Consider the following 22,156-nt stretch of genomic DNA (forward strand, 5'->3'; position numbering starts at 1 on the left):
ATTGTCTGTACGTGTGATATTACGAACTTCTGGCACCAACAGAGAGATGGCTCTCCCCATTGTGTGAGCTCCGTTTTGCAAGTCCTCTTGGTGTAAGGCTTGAAGCAGCAGGGGCATACACTAAGAATTCAGGCCAGGGACGGTCAAAGTCTAGGATAGAAAAGCCAGGTCCGGTGCCCTCTACCAGTGGAATCCCACCATCCACCATTGAAGTGTTCCCTTTTCCTTTATTCAAGGATAATGTTGGAATGAACAAAGAACAAAGAAGATTTCCAGCCCAGGAACAGGCCCTTCGGCCCTTCAAGCCTGAGCTGATCCAAATCCACTGTCTAAATTGTCACCCAATTCCTAAACTTCTGTATCCCTCTGCTCCCCACCTACTCATGCATCTGTCCAGACGCACCTTAAATGACTATACCGTGCCTGCCTCTACTACCTCTGCAGGCAATGTGTTTCAGGCACCTACCACCCTCTGTGGCATGTATCCCTCTTAAACTTTTCACCTCTCACCTTGAACCCATGACCTCTCGTTATTGAATCCCTCACCATGGGAAAAAGCTTATTTCTACCACCCTGTCTATACCCTTCATGATTTTGTAGACCTAATGAATCACAGGAGTATTTAAGTGGGCACTTGGGGAGGGCAGACCTCTTGATGCGGTTCTGGCCTTCTCCACAAGAGTTAGCGTATCGTAGAGGTCTACAGTATAGAAACAGGCCCTTCGGCCCAACTTGTCCATGACATCCAGTTTTCACAATTAATCTAGTCCTAATTGCCTGCGCTTGGTCTATATCCCTCCGTACCTATCCCATCCATGAACCTGTCCAAATGTTTGCTAAATGACAAAATTGTACTCACTTCCATCACTATCTCTAGCAGCCTGCTCCAGATACCAACCACTCTGTGTGAAACCGTGGCCCCCCCAGACCCTCATGTATCTTTTCCGTCTCCCCTTAAATCTACTCCCTCTAGTTTTACACTCCCTTACCATGGGGAAAAGCTGTTGGCTATCGACCTTACATATGCCTCTCATCATTTTATAGACCTCCATAAGATCTCCTCTCCATGTCCTGTGCTCCAGGCTAAAAAGTCCCAGCCTATCTAACTTTCCCTTAAAACTCAGACAGCATGGGTGGCACGGTGGCTCCGTGGTTAGTACTGCTGCCTCACAGCACCAGGCTCCTAGGTTCAATTCCCACCTGTCTGTGTGGAGTTTGCACATTCTCCCCGTGTCTACGTGGGTTTCCTCCGGGTGCTCTTGTTTCCTTCCACAATCCAAAGATGTGCAGGTCAGGTGAATTGCCATGCTAAATTGCTCACAGTGTTAGGTCATCAGGGGTAAATATAGGGTCGGGGAATGGGTTTGGGTGGGTTTCTCTTCAGAGGGATGGTATGGACTTGTTAGCCTGAAGGGCCTGTTTCCACACTGTAAAGAATCTAATCTAATCTCCTACTCCAGGTAGCATCCTAGTAAATCTTTTCTGCACTCTTTCTAGTTTAATAACGTCATTTCTATAGTAGGATATACATTGCACTCAGTACACCAAATGTGGCCTCACCAACATCTTGACATGTTCCTTTGTGAGCCCCATGTGTGTTTTCTAGCAATGACATTCACATAGATAGTGTCGTGTAAGCTTGACTCCTATTGCCAAATTGTCCAGATGGTGCTCCCCTCATACAGAGCTCTCCATCTGGAGCGAGAGATTGTTTTGGATTTGAAGGGAGGGATTCATGACCTCTTTAAATACACTCATTCTTGTCTTTTTGTGTTGTAGATGAACATTATCTTTCAAAACAATACAAACTTCATTGAAGTTATAATCAACGGATTTAGGTGAGTACCAATCTTACTCATGTCTTGAAAAGAAAGAAAATGCTGAATATTTTGGACAAGAGTGAGATCCTTTTCTTGTGATCGGTATTATCTGTGTCGGCCAGAACTAGTTATTTGGAGCATTCAGATCCATCTGCATTTTCAGGCTGAAGTAAGGCATTATTTTTCTTAGTCGTTGCACAGATGAAAGAAGTTTGCACGTTTCCACTCTTGGTTAAGGGGTGGAATGGTAACTCAGTGGTTAGCACTGCTACCGTATAGTGCCAGGGACCTGGGTTCAATCGCACCGTTGACTGACTGCCTGGAGTTTGCACATTCTCCCCATGACTGCATGGGTTCTCTCTGGGTGCTCTAGTTTCTTCCCACAGTCCAAAGATGTGCAGGTTAGGTGGATTGGCAATTGTCCCATACTGTCCAGGAATAAGTCAGCCAGGTGGCTTAGCTGTAAGGGTGACAAGGATACAGTAGGTGGCGGGTGGGATGCTTATCAAATGGTTAGTGTGGTCTTGATGGGCCAAATGGCCTGTTTCCACACTGTAAGGATTCTGTGGGAAAGCAAGCAGTTTAAATTGATAAGAGAAGCAAATTGTGTTTTGCATCTAATTATTCTTGTTGCATTCTGTATTTAACTACATTGTTAACAACTTTCTTTCTCTTTATAACTGTACAGCAATGGATCTGTTGTGGCTAATATCCAAGCAATATTCCTTCCTAATACAACTCAGCGGTCTGATGTTATCCAGCAACTTGTCGATAATGTTGCCGCATTCAGCAATGCTAATTTAAGCTTGGACATCAACACCCTCACAGGTAGGTTACATATGAAGGTGCTACCTTCTTTTCTTTGTAAATGATATTTAATAGAGTATCTTTATGGTCAGAAAACAAGGACTGACTACCCTTTCTAGTGGGAGAAAGTGAGGACTGCAGATGCTGGAGATCAGAATCAAAATGTGTGGTGCTGGAAAAGCACAGCCGGTTAGGCAGTATCCGAGAAGCAGAAGAGTCGATGTTTCGAGCATAAGCTTTTCATCAGGAATGAGGGGGTGGTGGAAGGGGGCTGAGAGATAAATGGGGGCGGTGGGGCTGGGGGGAGGTAGCTGGGAAGGTGATGAGTCGATGAAGGTGGGGGGGGTGATGGTGATAGGTCGGACCAGAGGGTGGAGCGGCTAGGTGGAAAGGAAGATGGACAGGGAGGACAGTTCAAGAGGTCGGCAACAGGTTGGAAGGTTGGATGTGGATGAGGTGAGGAGAGGGGAGATGAGGAAACTGGTGAAATCAACATTGATCCTGTGTGGTTGGAGGGTCCTCTCTGGTGCTGTTAAAGGGACAGAAAGACCTGGGATGTGTATGAGTGCTCGACCTGTGGCCCAACCAGTACGTACTCGCAGTTCCTTGGTGTGAGACGTGCCCTCACTGAGTTGAAGGTGTACTCTCATGGCATGGGCAGTCATCTGGCAGACTGTGCCACCCGCACTGGCCAAACAGGTACTGGGGCCAGTTTGCTTCATCATGGTCCATGCAATTTTGTGCTCATTCTTTTCTCAACTGGGTAAAGCAAACACAGCCTGAGATGTGGATCAGGCCAATGGTCTAGAACGTGTTAAAGTCTACTGTGGAATGTGTCAGAAAAAGAATTGTATCTGTATAGCGCTCAGTGGTTAGCACTGCTGCCTTATGGCACCAGGGACCCGGATTCGATTCTGTGTGCCTATGTGGGTTTCCTCCGGGTGCTCCAGTTTCCTTCCATAGTCCAAAGATGTGCAGGTTTCGCTCATTGACCATGCTGAATTGCCCATAGTGTTAGGTGCATTAGTCAGGGGCAAATGTAGGGTAGGGGAATGGGTCTGGGTAGGTTCCCTTCAGAGGATCGGTGTGGACTTGTCGGGCTGAAGGGCCTGTTTCCATTCTGTAGGGAATCTAATCTAATCAAAAACAAGTGAATGTGTCTCAGAGGAGCTTTATAAAGCAGATACGATACTAAGTCACCTGCAGTGGTATGATGAGCAGAAGTTTGAAGATACAGGGGAAATATGACATTGAGCAATTGATCGGTCGTGATATAGATCAATGGGCTGAATGGCCTACTCCTGTTTCTATTTTCCTAAAGGAAGGAAATGAGACAGAGAGGTGCTGAAGCTGGAGAGAATTCCGGCGTTAGGGAGCAGTGTAGCATTGAAGGGATTTGGAAACGAGGATGAGAAGTCTAAACTCAAGCTATTTGCTTAATAGGGAGCCAGTATAGCTGAGATATTTCCATCTGTGCCTCCCCACTGTTTCCTATCTCTTAGCCAATTATCGGCTGCTATTCAGGCCGAAGATCATGACAGGTGCATTCCCTCGAATCGGCAATGAATATACATCAGCTATTGTTTAAAAGGGGAGACATGTTCATTTGGAGGTATCATGGTGACTTGTTTTAAATAGGCTTTTGGGTGGAAATGCAAAGCAGACAATACTACTTGTGCTGTTAGAAGCCCACATACATTAATCTGAGTGATTGGAATCTGTTAAATCACTCAGGTATATTGAACATAACTCTTTTCTGTTCACAGGTGCTAACACCACCACTGCACCCACGACCACCTCTGCCTCAACCACGGCCACCCCTGCTTCAACCACCACAGTAAACCAGCCACCTCCTGGCACAGCCTTCCCAGGATTTGCTATTGCAATCATTGTGATGTGTCTGTTGGCTATCATTGCAATCCCAATCCTCATCGTTGTGGTAAGTCCATAAAACCATTTGCTTGGGACCTCGAGGTACACACAGCTATCTTAGCAGCCACTGCAATACTGAGCATCGAAATTGACCATGTCTTCTCCTTGTCTCTTGCAGTCTGTTAAGACTGGATTTTGTTCCAAAGTGGCAAACGCGTTCAGACTGGAAGGCCCTGATGAGTTGGATATGAAACTTCCAATGTTTGGTGTAAGTGTCAACTCTAGCCCAAACCTTCTGGTTCTCCCTTAAGTCTAGAATGCAAATTTCTCTTTACAGATTTCTACTAGCCATTGTGTAGATGGGAGCCATCTTGGGAGCTGCCTTCTATTGGCTCAGCTTTAAGCATCAACACTTTCCAATACTTATTCGTTGAAATAAAAAGTGAGGTCTGCAGATGCTGGAGATCAGAGCTGAAAATGTGTTGCTGGTTAATGCGCAGCAGGTCAGGCAGCATCCAAGGAACAGGAAATTTGACGTTTCGGGCACAAGACGTTTCCTGATGAAGCCCGAAACGTCGAATTTCCTGTTCCTTGGATGCTGCCTGACCTGCTGCACTTTAACCAGCAACACATTTTCAGTTCTTTTTCGTTGAAGTGACTCAATTTCAGTTAGGATCATGTAGCAAATAGATTATCCACGCATTTTGGGAATATTTATCAATGAATGAAAGAAAATGCAAACTCACTGTGTGAAAGTCATTTGGATGGGTAGTGGGAGCAGATTCAATAATATATTTGTACAGATAAAATTGCAGAACAACAGTGAGAGAGCAGGATTTCACCTTCGAAAAACTAGCATACATAGGACAGGCTGAATGGCCTCCTGTGTTGAAAGATTCTAATATACAGGGCATGCTTGTAGGGACTAGTCCCCCACCCTGCTGGTGTTCTTGGAGATCTGGGTGTTCTTGTACACCAGTCAATGAAGGTAAGCCTGCAGGTACAGCAGGTAGTGAAGAAGGCTAATAGCATGCTGGCCTTCATAACAAGAGGGATTGAGTATAGAAGCAAAGAGGTGCTTCTGCAGCTGTACAGGGCCCTGGTGAGACCACACCTGGAGTACTGTGTGCAGTTCTGGTCTCCAAATTTGAGGAAAGACATTCTGGCTATTGAGGGAGTGCAGCGTAGGTTCACGAGGTCGATTCCTAGAATGGAGGAATTACCTTACCTGAAAGACTGAAGTGACTGGGCTTGTATACCCTTGAGTTTAGAAGACTGAGAGGGGATCTAATTGAGACGTATAAGATTATGAAAGGATTGGACACTCTGGCAGCAGGAAACCTATCAGTTTCCGCTGATGGGTGAGTGCCGAACCAGAGGACACAGCTTAAAAATACGGGGTAGACCATTTAGGACAGAGATGAGGAGAAACTTCTTCACCCAGAGAGTGGTGGCTGTGTGGAATGCTCTGTCCCAGAGGACAGTGGAGGCCCAGTCTCTGGATTCATTTAAGAAAGGGTTGGATAGAACTCTCATAGATAGTGGAATCAAGGGTTATGGAGATAAGGCAGGGAGCGGATACTGATTAGGAATGATCAGCCATGATCATATTGAATGGCGGTGCAGGCTTGAAGGGCTGAATGACCTACTCCTGCACCTATTGTCTATTGTCTATTGCTTAAGACCAAATGGGGTCAGCTTAGTAATCTCTCAATCCATCTCCTTGCCTTTGGAATGAACTCGGTCTTGCTCAGCTGGCGAGATCGATCTTGCTAACTTTGTTTAGAAAAGATCGTCAGCTGATCTGTAGCTTATGGTTTCAACATAGAGTCATACAGTACAGAAGCAGGTCCTTCAGCCCACCATGTGTGTGCTGACCAACAAGCAGCAAATTGCACTCTTCCCATTTGCCTGCCCTTGGAAAATAGCCTACGATGACCTGGGTTACGAGAGTACCTGCTTTTACCACCCTCTCAGGCAGTGCCTTCCACGTTTCTGCCACCCTCTGAGTGAAAAAGGAATTTATTTTAAACCGTTCGCACCTTGCCTTAAACATATGCCCTCTGATCTTCCACATGTCCGCCATGGGGAAAGGATTCTCACGATCTACTGTGTCTATGCCTGTCTTAGTATACCTCCAATCAGATCCACCCTCAGGCTCCTGTGCTCCAGGGAAAATGAACCCAGCCCTATCCTGGCATAACTGAGACTTTCCATCCCAAGCTACATCCTGAGGAATCTCCTCTGCACCCTCTCCAGTGTGATCATATGCTTCAATAGAGTGCGGTGACCAGAACTGCACACAGATTGAAAGGTGTAACAATGATTCATTTGTCTCACATTAGGGTCGATCGTACAACTTCCAGTGATGATGGGGTGTCAAGGTGTGATACAACATGGACTTTGTGTCGAGAGAAGTTAACTGACATGGATTATGAAGAACACAAGAACGCTGTTGATAACACGATTATCTCACAAAATCAATGCCACACATGAACTGTCAAACACGTGTGCTGTCATGCTGCTCCAGAATTATTCTTAAAATGGCTGCCTTCTTGAAGTGGGTGGTTTCCCTGGCAACCAGTGGACACATTCACCACAGTGGAAAGCATATGCTTTATGAGGCTGTGAGGGCAGAGTCTGCCTGGTCAATATCCCTTTTTGTTGGTAGTTTAGTCTTTACGTGTTAAATGTGAGTTTATTTTGTAAGATTCCCCCCTCCAGCCACCATCCCCGCTCCTCCCTCCTAGCGAATAATGACTTCCTTTGAGTTTCTCTGGCCAAAAATGGAGTCAGTGTGAACAATGTTTCTGATGAATCCACGAGACTTTGAGAAACCTGGCTTTGTACTGGGAAGCTTTAATTCACCTCAGTTGTTATATTATTAATGTAAGTAAAGGTAACCCGTACTCGGTGAAGTTGTAGTCATATTTAAAAAGAGTTCCTTTTGCTTAGCACTGTAACTGGAGGCCAATGAATAATGTGCTGGGTGGTTCATTGGTGTAGAGTTTAAGATGCTGATGGGACAAATACAGCAGTAGAAGGCTTGTAGCTGCATATGTCAAGCTGAAATGGTGTTCACGAGAGGTGGAATTCTCCCTCACTTGCAGATGATTTCCAAGCTGCAGTCTTTGGGAGTATTAGGAGTAAAAATATCCCTGGTTCCACTGAAAATGAGTGGATCTGTGTCACAGGTAATCGCTGTGTCCTCCAACACAATTTTGATAAAAGGACAGCTGAAATACAAACCAACCCTAATACTCTGAAAATGTATATTTGCACATGACACTGCTGCTATTGTTATCCCAATGTCCCCAGGCATTGCTGTTTTATTTTGCGCGCAGAAGAAAGCTAAAGCCCCAGAAATGGCCTCATCAGAGGGGAGGCTGTTTGAACCAAGCTGTTTGTGAAGAAAGTGGATTTAGTGATCGGGGCTACAGCAGTCCCAAACAGCATGCTCATTCCTCCCTGCGCTCTGCTTAGCCACTTGTGAAGATGGCCATTTATTCCGCACAACACTCATTTGAATTTTTCAGTGAGCCACAACGATGGGACAGAGAGTCCGTGGAATTATTCACAAAAAGGCTTCCTAGCCCGAGATTTTGCATGAGCAATTTTTTGCAAAGACATCATGGATTGAGATGCTCAGTGCATCCATCTGGGATTGTCCATCTTGCGCGGGCATCAGTTGGTCAACAATTAAGCTCAGACAATTGTGCCAATTGCTAATGCTCCATTTCAGTTGCAAGGCCCCAGTGTCCTGTATGTGTGAGCCAATGATATGAGGCACACTCAATTTTCAGTGCTGTCAGTTTGTTACAAAAGACATCACAAATTACGTTGTGTTTTATAATGAGTATTTACTTTGTGCATTTGATTGTGCTGATATTTAAGAATTTTTTTGTTCATATTGTTATGTATTGTTTTGAGTCACTGTAAAGCTATTAAGACCAGTGGCCATTCAGGGATGAGAATGTTTAATTTTGATGTGGGAAATGGGTGTGTATATGTATATATAATCAATGGAAATATATTTCAGATTAGACAGGGTATGTAATTCCAATTTAATACGTGCCTCTGTTTTGATCATGGAAAGAATTCTAGGCTGCCTTCATTTGAAATCACTGTGCTCAGGGTTCGCCTGGACATCTAAGCTTCTTTGGATTTCTGGATAACACTAATTGTTTCTTGTTACGAAATTCACATTAAGCCATCGCCTTCTGGTGTACAAGTTGACAAAATTTACGTGGGTTCAGTGACTGAAAGATATTTGACTCCTTAATGATTTCAGTTGCATGAACCCTGCATTTAACAGAACGACTCCTCTGCCAGGCTCAGAATAAAACCGGCCACAACTGTTGGAAACCAGTCTTGAAGTTGAACTGGATGGAGCCAGCTAGAATTAACTTGGCTGAGTGTAGCTCAAGTTTGGTGGGACATCCTGTTTGAAACTTTCCAAACATGCAACCCTTTGTCATACTGTTGTCAGCAAGGCTCACCCTCCGAAAACCTAGCTACTGATTAAACACAATGCTTCCATAACAAAGATCAGGGCTCAGCCTGCGGTAACTATCTCAACAGTACAAAAAGACCTTTGTGGATGTATACCACCCTTCGAAGTTTGTGGAAAGTAATGTGATTGACAATAAAACATGAGAATATTGAAATTGTCACAACATCTGCTGCTTTTTCTACTGATATCCCTGTATTAGCATGAATGAGATTATGGAAAAAACAATGCAAAAAAACAGGTATTTCCTAAGGGAGCTGCTCTGAAGGACAATATATATGTAGTGACTTTCACTTATTCATACTGTTTCAAGCACTGCTAAGCATGATGAAAATGTGCCATTTTTTAAAATGTAAGACCTTTAATTCAGGAGATTAGTTATCACATGCTTTGTTGAAAACAAATGTACAACTAAGGAGAGATATTTTTCTGACATAATGTATTTTTTTGTAAGCGTTACTATTAAATAAATATTTCTTATAATTCAAACTGCTGACGTTTATGGATAATCATTTCACATAGTCATGAGGGAAAGGAATTCCTTCATGACAGAGCCTTTGACCTATTTGTTTACCTGCATCCAACAAGTAAAAGGGATCTAAGGGGCAACTTTTTCATGCAGAGGGTGGTGCGTGTATGGAATGAGCTGCCAGAGGAAGTGGTGGAGGCTGGTACAATTACAGCATCTAAAGGGCATCTGGATGGGTATAGGAATAGGAAGGGTTTAAAGGGATATGGGTCAAGAGTGTGGTGCTGGAAAAGCACAGCAGGTCAGGCATCATCCAAGGTGCAGGAGAATCGACGTTTCAGGCAAAAGGCCTTCATCAGGAATTCTGTTCTCCAGCATCTGCAGTCCTCACTTTCTCTGAAAGGAATATGGTCAAGTGCTGGCAAATGGAACTAGATTAGGTTAGGATATCTGGTCGGCACAGTGGCTCAGTGGTTAGCACTGTTGCCCCACAGACCAGGGTTCAATTCCCACCTTGGGCGACTGTGTGGAGTTTTCATATTCTCCCTTTGTCTATATGGGTTTCCTCTCGGTGCTCCAGTTTTCTCCCACAATCCAAAGATGCGTAGTTTAGAATTGGCTGTTCTAAATTGACCATAGTGTTCAGGGATGTGTAGGTTAGGTGTATTATTCTGGAGGAATGGGTCTGGGTGGGTTACTGTTCAAAGGGTCAGTGTGGACCTGTTGGTCCTCAGGCCCTGTTTCCATACTGTTGGGATTCTATGGACATGTTGGACCGAAGGGTCCGTTTCTGTGCTGTACATCTCTATGACTGTAAGTGGATAACCCTGACTTTCTTTGTGTGTTTGATGCCACTTTAGGTCTTGGCTAGATGTTGTCTAAGCAAGCTTCACTAATCTCAGGTTGGTTCCTGTATTAAATGTGGACTGTGTTAAATGCCAATGAAAATCACAGTTCATTCAGCCAATCGAAATGGGTAAATTGCAACTTTTGGCCTTCACTCCAGAGTTCAATGGGTGCAAATGGACTTTTTATTGTCATTACTCCTGGTTCTCCATTCTAAACGTTGTATTTTCAGTTTGCCATCTGGTCCTAAGCAATGGGAAGGATGATGTGATGGTTTCTACACTGGGCATATTTCTTCCCACCTTTTAGCAAATTGAAAACTTAGCCCCATTAACTCTGACTGGCAAAGTTGTGAGCTGTTTATGGCAAATGCTGCCAGTCCAGCCTTCATTGTGGTTCCCCAGACTGTCCCTACCATTCCTTCTGTTGAGTAGCTTTAACTGCATTGAATACAACAGGGGAAAGGGAGAATTCCTCAAACCAATAATGGATAATGTTATGGACTCGGCCAGACCAATTCATATATTCTTAAGCAGGCAGCCCAGACCATAACTTTGCAATTTGTCTCGGTAAGTGTAACAGTGAAAATTACCCAGAGTTGGTTAGCCAAGTTGACTAGCAGGTATTAAAGCATACAAAAATGTATTCACAAAATTACATAATGAAACACAAAGAACAGAATAAAGAACTCAGTGTATCCATACTAGACTTAATTATGCTGTTCCGAATGTACACAACAGTCCCAATAAGCAAACCCCTTAAACGCTTTAAAAATGAAACAGAGGCTTACAGGTCGAAGTTAGAAGGGCAGAAGGAGAGAGAGTTTAGCAGCCCTTCTTCACCCAGTCCACTGCTGAACTCTCTGACTAGTTCTGGACTGAACTACTCAGCTAGAGAGTTGGCCATGCCCCCTTGACTTGTACAGGTTACTTTTAAAAACATAAAAGCTTTGGCCTAAAGAATCATCTGTTTACATATAAACAAAAAGGCCTTTCATCTCTGTACCAAGCTCAGCCGTTTCAGAGCCCGGCCTGTTTATAATCCCTCTGAGAAAAAAACCAAGGACACAGTATCCTTGAGAAAAGGAACAGTTTCTGGAAAAAAAGGGACCAGCTTTGTGACAATAAGGGTAAATCACTTTAAAGAGGTGATGTCTCCCTCAAGGTGGTTGAGAACCAAGTGCCACATGGATCAATTAAATGCAGCAATGAAACCTGCACTCAGATACAGGGATGTTTATTAAAACAGAAATAGTGAGGGTATACATTGCTGGAGCTCTATTGGATCTACCTCATTATGATATAACTCCTTTTGCCTATGGTCAGCAGTTATTAATAAAGGTACTGTTAACACCTGCATCATTCCCTACAGTGTGGAAACAGGCCCTTTGGCACAACAGGTCATCAAAAGAGAAACCCACTCAGACCCATGCTCCCTACCCTATAATTACCCCTGACTAATGCACCTAACCTACACATCCCTGAACAGAATGGGCAATTTAGCATGGCCAATTCACCTTGACCTGCACATCTTTGGATTGTGGGAGGAAACCTACATAGACACGGGGAGAATGTGCAAACTCCACACAGACTATCGCCCGAGGCTGGAATCAAACCCAGGTCCCTGGTACTGTGAGGCAGCTGTGCTAACCACTGAGCCACCATGTTACCCCTTTGTCCACAATGTAAAGGTCTTTAGTATCTTTCTGGATGGACCGAATGGCCTTCCTCGTCCATAATCATATGTTTGGACTTTGGAAATCAAGAGCTTTGGGAATGGATTGTAGCACATAGTTCACTCTTTTTACATTCAGTCTGATTATCAGTGGAAAATAGAGTGATTGGGTGTAAAATGGACTGCCGATTCATTTTGTTTCATTCAGCCATTAAGGTACAGATCAAGCCAGGATTAATCGCAAATTCATAAAGTTGCTCTTAAAGCCACCATAGCAAATTCAAGGAGAAAGTGAGGACTGAGATGCTGGAGATCAGAGCTGAAAATGTGTGGCTGGAAAAGCGCAGCAGGTCAGGCAACATCCAAAGAGCAGGAGAATCGACATTTCGGGCATGAGCCCTTCTTCCTGAAGAAGGGCTCATGCCCGAAACTTCGATTCTCCTGCTCTTTGGATGCTGCCTGACCTGCTGCGCTTTTCCAGCAACACATTTTCAGTATAGCAAATTCAGGAGTCTGAAGTATAGCAAAGGAGGACAAGAATTGACTGCCCCAGGCACACAAACTCCTGCAGGTCTGGAATGAAGGGTAGCAATACTGCCTGGAGGCAAAAGGTACACCCTTATGGAGGTGCTCTGAACGCAAAGTGCATCCTAGAAAATGTATCAGAAAAGATTGACAAGGGTGGATCTCTTCTCTCTTGAAGGACCCTGCCTCACTAGTTACCTGATGAAGGAGCAGTGCTCTGAAGCTAGTGCTTCCAAATAAACCTGTTGGACTATAACCTGGTGTTGTATGATTTTTAACTTTGAAGGAAGAAGGCTGAGGGTTGTTCTAACTGTGGTCTTTATGATTAAATGTCAACGTTTCCAAAATTAAAAACTCATAAGAACACATTTCCTTCATTAATGTGTCTCATATGTTCATGTTTGTTCCATTAATCAGGAAACATACATGACCCATGCATCAAATTATACATTTTGGAACGGACGAGCAAAGCAAGGGCGTACATGACGAGTGTGGTGCTGAGGATCAGCAGGACCTTGGTGTGTATGTACATTGGTCCTTGAAGGCTCATCAAAAATGCATGTGGGATACTGGCCTTTACTAACTGAGGCATTGATAAGGAGATTTGGGAGGTTATATTGGAGTTGTGTAGGACATTGGTTAGGCTATTGCTGGAGTACTGTGTGCAGCTCTGGTCCCCATTGATTAGATGGCTGGTTTGCAATGCAGAGTAACACCAGCAACTATTTCTGCACTGGGAAAGACTTCCTGTCTCAACCTCTCACCTCGCCTGAGGCATGATGACCCTCAGGTTAGACCACCACCAGTCATCTCTGTCTAATGAAAAAGCTGTCCGATAGTGCAGTAGGACTATGGTGAGTTTTATATCAATACTGAATTGATACATTCACTTGAACTTCAACTAAGGTTGTGGCTGCTTGTCAATTACCATTTTATTTTATTTAAAAGCACAGGAGAAACTTTATTCTCCAAACAGAAACCAAACACTTCCTTGCGATTCCAGGCATTTCACATTTTGTCTAGAATTTTCTCAAAATTAACTTGTTTGATAATTGTTGAAGAAAATCTTGAGAGGCAGACCTTGAGCATTAACCAGTTTATTGCAAGATGCATCATGGGGATATCCCCCATTCTGACAGTGGCTCGGTAGGAGTCTGAAGTACAGCAGAAAGTTACAAGATTATATAGAAAACAAGACATGGGCTGAAACACAGGCTGACCATTAATTACAAAATGTCAGGATAAGTGGGCGGCACGGTGGCACAGTAGTTTGTGGGCGGCACGGTGGCACAGTGGTTAGCACTGCTGCCTCACAGCGCCAGGGTTCAATTCCCGCCTCAGGCGACCGACTGTGTGGAGTTTGCATGTTCTCCCCGTGTCTGCGTGGGTTTCCTCCGGGTGCTCCGGTTTCCTCCCACAGTCCAAAGATGTGCGGGTCAGGTGAATTGGCCATGTTAAATTGCCCATAGTGTTAGATAAGGGGTAAATGTAGGGGTATGGGTGGGTTGCGTTTCGGCGGGTCGGTGTGGACTTGTTGGGCCGAAGGGCCTGTTTCCACATTGTAAGTAATCTAATCTAATCCGAGGAGGTACCAAATCAGGGGTCAGCTCTCAGAGTCAGGCCTAAAAGATGCTACACATTCTACAAGTAAGCAGGATTGAAATTAATCACCTCACATGCTGTTTACAGAGATCCATGATAAATGCAGGACAGATGCCCTTAATTAGAAGAACAACGCACATTGGCAATATATCAGAGAGAGAGAGAGAGAGAGAGAGAGAGAGAGAGAGAGAGAGAGAGAGAGAGAGAGAGAGAGAAGCTAATTGACAAGAAGAGGTGCCTTTGAGAAATGAGGCTACACACACCAGCAATACATCACAGTGAGGGGGGACCTAAGCTATGCATGAGACAGCCTCTTACAACTACATGCCGAGTCCTATTCTTCTCCTGGATGAGGGGCCCTCCAGCAAAATGGTCTCTTAACCAGGAGGGAAGCTATAGCCCAGAAAATGGCTTCCACAATAATGCAAATATCAGCTGTCGCATTTGTCAGCGTTTAATTTATTACACTTCAAAAAGAACTTTATTTTCTGCTGAAACCCTCAGAACTATGTGAGTTCTTTCTGCTTTTCATAAAGTTTCTTACCACCCAAGTGGTTTTAACTTGGTTAATCGATTCGGATTGCTTGTAAGAGTTTGTTATGTTTTGAAGTTGCAGGGAATCTTATTATACAGCTGAGTGAAATGAGTAAAAAGGTTAGTTCTGCTTCAGGCAAAATGTGCCAATCCAGGGCCAGTGAAATTGTAACCTGTCAGCGGAGTTAGTTTCTACAGTATTCTGTTGTTTCTCTAAGGGGTCGAACAAAACATTCTCCAATTTGACAACCTTGCATCGCTTGATCACTTTGAAAAGAAGACATTTTCCTAAAAAAATGGCAGGCAAGCAATTTTTCCAAATCACCTTTCTATCCACCAGTTGTTTTGCCGATCTGTTTGGGAAATACACTATAACAGTCACGATTTGGAGGTGCCGGTGTTGGACTGGGGTGGACAAAGCACACACCATCAGGTAGTTGCAACCCCCGATGAAGGAGCAGCGCTCCGAAATCTAGTGCTTCCAATTAAACCTGTTGGACTATAACCTGGTGTTGGGTGATTTTGAACTTTATAATATTCAAGGCTTTTTGAATTCCTCACCAAAAGGTCCATAGCATATGTCTTGAATCACAGGGTGTATCCAAGAGGTTATTTTCGGATTCGGTTAAATATAGTTAAGAGAAGACTGGACAACAGCAACTTGCTTAAATATGGATGTTTATTAAATAATAATAATGAATGATAATGATAATAATGAGTAATAAATGGAAAAGAAAGGAGAAAAAGCAACAGGCCTCACTCCTTTCTATCTGTCGGAGAGCCCTCGATCAACTGATGATCTGGGGGTTTAGGTTTGCTCTGGGCACCGTTTGCAATCCTGGTCCAAGGTGAAGTTCTGTCCTCGAAACAAAGCTCTCTGTCTCTTATAATGTGTAACAAATAGACACAAAAAGATAAAACTGCTGGCTAGTACAGATGGTCTACAGAAAAACAAGCTGCAGCTGCTGTCTTCAGCCCATAAAGAAATGTTATTCAAAGTCATGCAGCTTATTGAGTATCATTGCAGCCCTTTGCCCATCCTATTGTGGGATATAGGTAAAGTAGTGTTACTTCTGCAATTATAATTACTTATACAAAGTAAATGAACTCACACCAGTGTGTAATTGTTTCAGCCAAGAGCTGAGTCAACAAGAATGGAAACTATGTGGAGGAAATGCATAATTGTTTTTTTGTATTAGCTAAAGATGTATGCAAGAAAGAAACAGGACTGCAAAACAATGGTAGATATTACAGGCAACTAGGTAAGGTGCTGTGAGGGGAGGCAGTTAAGCTAGATACGCCTGTACAAACAGTCGGTATAAACATCTGTTTCCCACTTTTACAGAAACACAGGAATAAACCTCAATTAAACGATAAGATGCTGAGAGAGGATGCACAGATGGAGGGAGTAGAAAATGGTAAGGAAAGGATATGCCTAACAATGACCTACAGCAGGATGAGGTCAAACGGCCTTGTGAGGCCAGAAATAAGCATTTTGTCACAGACAAGGCCGGATAAGGCAAGAGATAAACAGGAGTAATGGGTACCGGTCTTAGGGAAGTGGAGGATGTAAACAGGGGAGGAGCAATGAAATTAAAAAATAGAAACCAAATTATATAAATATCGAGTATTCATTGAATTCGGTGTGTGTTTTGTCCCTGCCTGGTGGACAGTGGACATGGCACCCACTGACAAGTGTGAAGTAAATGACACTACTGATTCAGATCTTGTCTCGGACTGAAATTATTGAAGCGAGTGAGCTTTGTTTCTCACATTATACAATCTATTCTCCCATTCTGCTGTCGAATGTCATCGTTAACTCTTTGCCCTTCACCCACCCCATACAGTATTTTAAGTTAATGTCAATTCTGATGATTAGCTGTTGGATTCTTCAACGTGCGTGGTTAACTCAGTCAGGTACTGTCTTTAGCTTTGCCTCAGGTGAAGCATAGCAGAAATGGCTATGAGGCTGATTGGGAGCTACAATAGAGCATGCTGGGAAATTTGGTCAACCTGGTTTAAACTCTGACCTTGGTTAAATCTGTAACCAGGCTGTGTTGTGAATTGTCATGTAAACTGTGACCTGCAGTTTCCTGAGTTGACCAAATAAAGGAGGTGTCATGGAGGGTTTGCTGGACAACCTGGCACTCCTATTACCTTATACGGAGTAAGGAATGTGGCAGTTTACGACTTGGTACTAACATCTGAGACCAAGGTTAGAGTGGTGCTGGAAAAGCACAGCAGGTCAGGCAGCATCCGAGGAGCAGGAAACTCGACGTTTCGGGCAAAAGCCCTTCATCAGGAATGAGAAGACGTTTCAGGATTTTGACTCGATGACAGTGAAGGAATAGCACTGTATTGGTCAGCCCAGGATAATGAAAGGTAACATGCAGGTTCATGGTTCCTTGAAAATAGTCACAGGTAGATAGGATAGTGAAGAAGGCATTTGGTATGCTTTCCTTTATTGGACAGAGCATTGAGTATAGGAGTTTCGAGGCCATGTTGCGGCTCTTGATTAGGCCAAATTCCTGATGAAGGGCTTTTGCCTGAAACGTGGATTTTCTTGCTCCTCGGATGCTGCTGTGCTTTTCCAGCACCACTTTAATCTTGACTCTAATCTCCAGCATCTGCAGTACCCACTTCTGCCTACCTGACTAACATCTGGGAGTTGTTTACCGGTAAACCCCATTGGCCAGGAACGATCATTGTGATCAGATTTTGGTCAATTTGTTGGTCGAGTGCCAGAGAATGTTCTAGACGAATTATCACGTTTTGTGATAGAAGTTAGCAGAGCAAAGGATTTTCAGGGGTGAGGCTCTGACACCACATTTGAGAAGCATGTTACCTTCAGAGCAGACAAGGAACTACAAGGCAAGGTCTACACTGAGGGGAAAGTTGGTCACTTCACTCGAATCGGAATCGTATTTGTTTCAAACCAAACTTACAGGGTTAGAGTTAAATGAGAATTAAGTTGAAGTAAGGTAAAGTGAGGTGAAATGACATGAGTTAAAATTGAAATTATATTAGATGAAGTTTGAAGTATATATTGCAACAGATGTACGTTCTAAATTGAGTTTTGGTACTTAAAGAGTTAAATAAAGAAGGATTTATTTAATTAAGATTTTGAGTCAACTCTGTCTTTTGTCTGTATACGTGGGAGAAAGTTAAGTATTCCTTTTGAATAACATGCACCAAGAAGTGGTATTACTGGAGAAACTCTAGCAGGTGTGGCAGCATCTATGGAGAGAAGACAAGATTAATGTTCTGAGTCCAGTGATCCTTCTTCAAAACTCAGACTGTCTTTAGCCATTCAGTCAACAGAATGCTCTGTATTGGCTACATTGAATCTTTAACAAAATGAGGTCCGGATGGATGAGATCATTCTCATCTCCTTGATGTTAAATATTTCAGGCATTTTCTGTGGGACTCTTATTTAGTTTTGGTCTATGACTCAGTGTAATTGCACAACACAACTGCTTTCTGTATCAAAGTTAACTATTGTTCAAATTGCGGTGCTTTTGTGCAAGAAGAATTTGCTATGTTCATTTTATTTGTTCTTGACATTTACAGAGTCATAGAGCATGGTTGATATTCACTGATAATGTCTACTTGCTCGTGAGCTGTTAATGATAGATCCTCCTTGTATAGCTGGCACCTGTTCAATTTAGCAGCTCCTCAGTGCTGCGAGAGAAGTTTCAAGATTTTGACTTAACGACAGTACTGTATTGGTCAGCTCAGAATAATGAAAGATAACATGCAGATTCATGGTTTCTTGAAAATAGTCCCAGGTAGATAGGATAGTGAAGAAGGCATTTGGTATGCTTTCTTTTATTGGACAGAGCATTGGGTATAAGAGTTGGGAGGTCATGTTGCGACTGTACAGAACATTGGTTATGCCAAATTTTTGAATATTGCATGCGATTCTGGTCTCCTTCCTATGTTGTGAAGGATGTTGTGAAACTTGAAAGGGTTCAGAAAAGATTTGCAAAGATTTTGCCAGGGTTGGAGGGTTTGAGTTATAAGCAGTGGCTGAATAGGCTGGGGCTGTTTTCCCTGAGATTCGGAGGCTGAGGGGTGACCTTATAGAGGTTTACAAAATTATGAGGGGCATATAAGATAAATAGACAAAGTCTTTTCCCTGGGATCGGGAATTCCAGAACTAGAGGGCATAGGTTTAGGGTGAGGGGGGAAAGATATAAAAGAGACCTAAGGGATCACTTTTTCATGCAGGGTGGTACGTGTATGGAATGAGCTGCCAGAGGAAGTGGTGGAGGCTGGTACAATTGCAACATTTAAAAGGCATCTGGATGGGTATATGAATAGGAAGGGTTTAGATGGATATGGGCCGGGTGCTGGCAGGTGGGACTAGGTTGTGTTGGGATATCTGGTCGGCATGGACATGTCGGACGGAACGGTCTGTTTCCATTCTGTACATCTCTATGACTCTATGTTGGGGTGGTCACAGCTCAGAAGGAGGCTATTGGTCCGGTCATGTTGTTGCAGAGAGGCAACAGGTCAGGGAGCACATTGGCCCTGATAGCATGGACATGGGGTTAATGGGGAGGGGGTTCTGCTGTGCTCAGGTGGAATGGGCTGTGGGGGGAGGGGTCGCATGCTGGGGTTAGGGGTGTGATCACATTCTGGGGTCAGAGGGTGGTGTCACATGCTGGGGTCAGAGGGTGGAGTTACGTGCTGGGGTCAGGGGTGTGGGTCACATGCTGGGGTTAGGGAATGGGGTCACATGCTAGATTCAGGGGATGGGGTCACATGCTAGGGTCGGGGTGGAACTACATGTTGGGTTGAGGGGATGAGGTCACTTGCTGGGATCAGGGTTTGGGGCTACATGCTGGGGTTAGGGGTGGGGTCACATGCTGGGGTCAGGGTGTGGGGTTACATGCTGGGGTTATGGGTGGGGCCACATACTGGGGTTAGGGGTGGGGTCTCAAGCTCGGATTAAAGGCTGTGGGTCATATGCTGGGTTTAGGAGGTGGAGTTACATGTTGGCATTAGGTGTGGGGTCACATGCTCGGATTAGAGGCTGTGGGTCACATTCTGGGGTCAGGGGGTATGGGTCACATGCTGGGGTCAGGGGTGGGGTCACATGCTCAGATTAGAGGCTGTGGGTCATATGCTGGGGTTAGGAGGTGGAGTTACATGTTGGCATTAGGTGAGGGGTCACATGCTCGGATTAGAGGCTGTGAGTCACATGCTGGGGTCAGGGGGTATGGGTCACATGCTGGGGTCGGAGGTGGGGTCACATGCTCAGATTAGAGGCTGTGGGTCACATGCTAGGGTTAGGAGGTGGAGTTACATGTTGGCGTTAGGTGTGGGTCGCATGCTCGGATTAGAGGCTGTGGGTCACATGCTGGGGTCAGGGGGTGGGGGTCACATGCTCAGATTAGAGGCTGTGGGTCATATGCTGGACTGGGGGTGGAGTTACATGTTGGCATTAGGAGTGGGGTCACATTCAGATTAGAGGCTGTGGGTCACATGCTGGGGTCAGGGGGTGGGGGTCACATGCTCAGATTACAGGCTGTGGGTCTTATGCTGGACTAGGGGGTGGAGTTACATGTTGGCATTAGGAGTGGGGTCACATTCAGATTAGAGGCTGTGGGTCACATGCTGGGGTCAGGGAAGATGTGAAGCACAGGCTAGGAGTAGCAGGCAGGCCTATAATTACTGTCCCTGCCCCTGGCTGTGGGTTCTCTGGAAAAACCAATAATCACCTCATTCTTTTCCCCTGCCTTTTCCTCCATAGATCTGTCCAAAAAATGGTTCAGTTCCCTTCTGAAAGCACTGATGAAATTTGCCACACTAGCTCAGTTGGTTAGACAACTGGTCTGTACCACAATGTAAGGCCCCCAAACACACACACTGCCTGCAGTTACTATGAAGGACTCTCCTTTGCAACCTCTCTGCTCCCCTGAGTCTCAGATTGCCCCACAGCCAGTCATGTGTTGCGTCTCTAAGGTCTCCATGGTCGGATAGGACTTTGCCAACTTTGCCTTGCCTTTCAGGCAGAGCATTCCAGATCTAAACCACACTTTATATAAACAAATTCCCTCCAGACTATCCTGTGGAGGGTTGGCTGCTTTGTCTTAGATGATTGTATTAGTGAAGTCCTTGGGGGGGGGCTCCTCAGAGTGGAGGTGCCCTCGCAATCCCTCTTCTAAGGTGATTTGCAGAGATGGGCTGAGAGGTGGCAGATGGAATTCAACCTGGATAAATGCGAGGTGATGCATTTTGGAAGGTCGAATTTGAAAGTTGAGTACAGGATTAAGGATAGGATTCTTGGCAGTGTGGAGGAACAGAGGGATCTTGGGGTGCAGGTACATAGGTCCCTTAAAATGGCCACCCAAATAGACAGGGTGTTTTGACTTTCATTAGCAGGGGTATTGAGTTTAAGAGTCATGAGATCTTGTTGCAGCTCTATAAAACTTTGGTTAGACCACACTTGGAATACTGCATCCAGTTCTGGTCACTCTATTAAAAGAAAGATGTGGATGCTTTGGAGAGGGTTCAGAGGAAGTTTATCAGGATGCTGCCTGGACTGGAGGGCTTACCTTATGAGGAGAGGTTGACTGAGCTCAGACATTTTTCATTGGAGAAAAGGAGGAGAAGAGGGGACCTAATTGAGGTATCGAAGATAATGAGAGGCATAGATAGAGTTGATAGCCAGAGACTATTTCCCAGGGCAGAAATGACTAACACGAGGGGTCATAGTTTTAAGCTGGTTGGAGGAAAGTATAGAGGGGATGTCAGAGGCGGGTTCTTTACACAGAGAGTTGTGAGAGCATGGAATGCGTTGCCAGCAGCAGTTGTGGAGGCAGGGTCATTGAGAACATTTAAGAGACTCCTGGACATGCATATGGTCACAGAAATTTGAGGATGCATACATGAGGATCAGTGGTCGGCACAAAATCGTGGGCTGAAGGGCCTGTTCTGTGCTGTACCGTTCTATGTTCTATGTGACAGTGCAAAAGCCTCTGGGGCTGCTATCCTTCTAATACCTCTCCCTGGGCTGCTCTACAGTCTCCTTAATGCTTAACTGGACAGTGAGTACAGGACTGTCTCCAGTACGGTGTCTCAGGGGTTAACACTGCTGCCTCACAGTGCCAGGGACCCAGGTTTGATTCCAGCCTTGGGCAACTGTCTGAATAGAGTTTGTATATTCTCTCTGTGTCTGTGTTGCTTTCCTACGGGTGCTCCGGTTTTCTCCCACAGTCCAAAGATGCGCACGTTAGGTAGATCGGCCAGGGTTAGCCATGGGAAATGCAGGGATAGGTTGTGGGCAGTGGGTCTGAGTGGGGTGCTGTTTGGGAAGTTGGAGCAGATGCGATGGGTTGAATGGCCTCTAATCTGCAGTGTAGGGATTCTATGAAATGTGAGGACTGAGATTTGATGTGGTTTTATTTTACAGTGCGAAATACAGTGAAAATCTTTCATTTATCACCACAATATAATGCTATTTCAATGGTTTTAGAGGAAAAAAATAAA

The 22,156-nt window shown here is 44.5% G+C and overlaps 1 protein-coding gene across 1 annotated transcript in view; it reads left to right on the forward strand.

The window, feature by feature from the left end:
* The window catches only part of LOC132834706 (mucin-2-like), a gene marked incomplete at its 5' end in the record, with an annotated part of 42,427 nt that extends 32,929 nt beyond the window's left edge, over positions 1 to 9,498 (forward strand). The window contains 5 exons of the mRNA XM_060853668.1: positions 1,780 to 1,838; positions 2,509 to 2,648; positions 4,394 to 4,566; positions 4,678 to 4,767; positions 6,845 to 9,498. Coding sequence (XP_060709651.1) covers positions 1,780 to 1,838; positions 2,509 to 2,648; positions 4,394 to 4,566; positions 4,678 to 4,767; positions 6,845 to 6,868 — 486 coding nt within the window. The remainder of the gene's footprint in view (positions 1 to 1,779; positions 1,839 to 2,508; positions 2,649 to 4,393; positions 4,567 to 4,677; positions 4,768 to 6,844) is intronic.
* Between the last annotated feature and the right edge of the window lie 12,658 nt (positions 9,499 to 22,156).

This window comes from Hemiscyllium ocellatum, chromosome 42 (assembly GCF_020745735.1).
Source record: "Hemiscyllium ocellatum isolate sHemOce1 chromosome 42, sHemOce1.pat.X.cur, whole genome shotgun sequence".
Lineage (NCBI taxonomy): Eukaryota > Metazoa > Chordata > Chondrichthyes > Orectolobiformes > Hemiscylliidae > Hemiscyllium > Hemiscyllium ocellatum.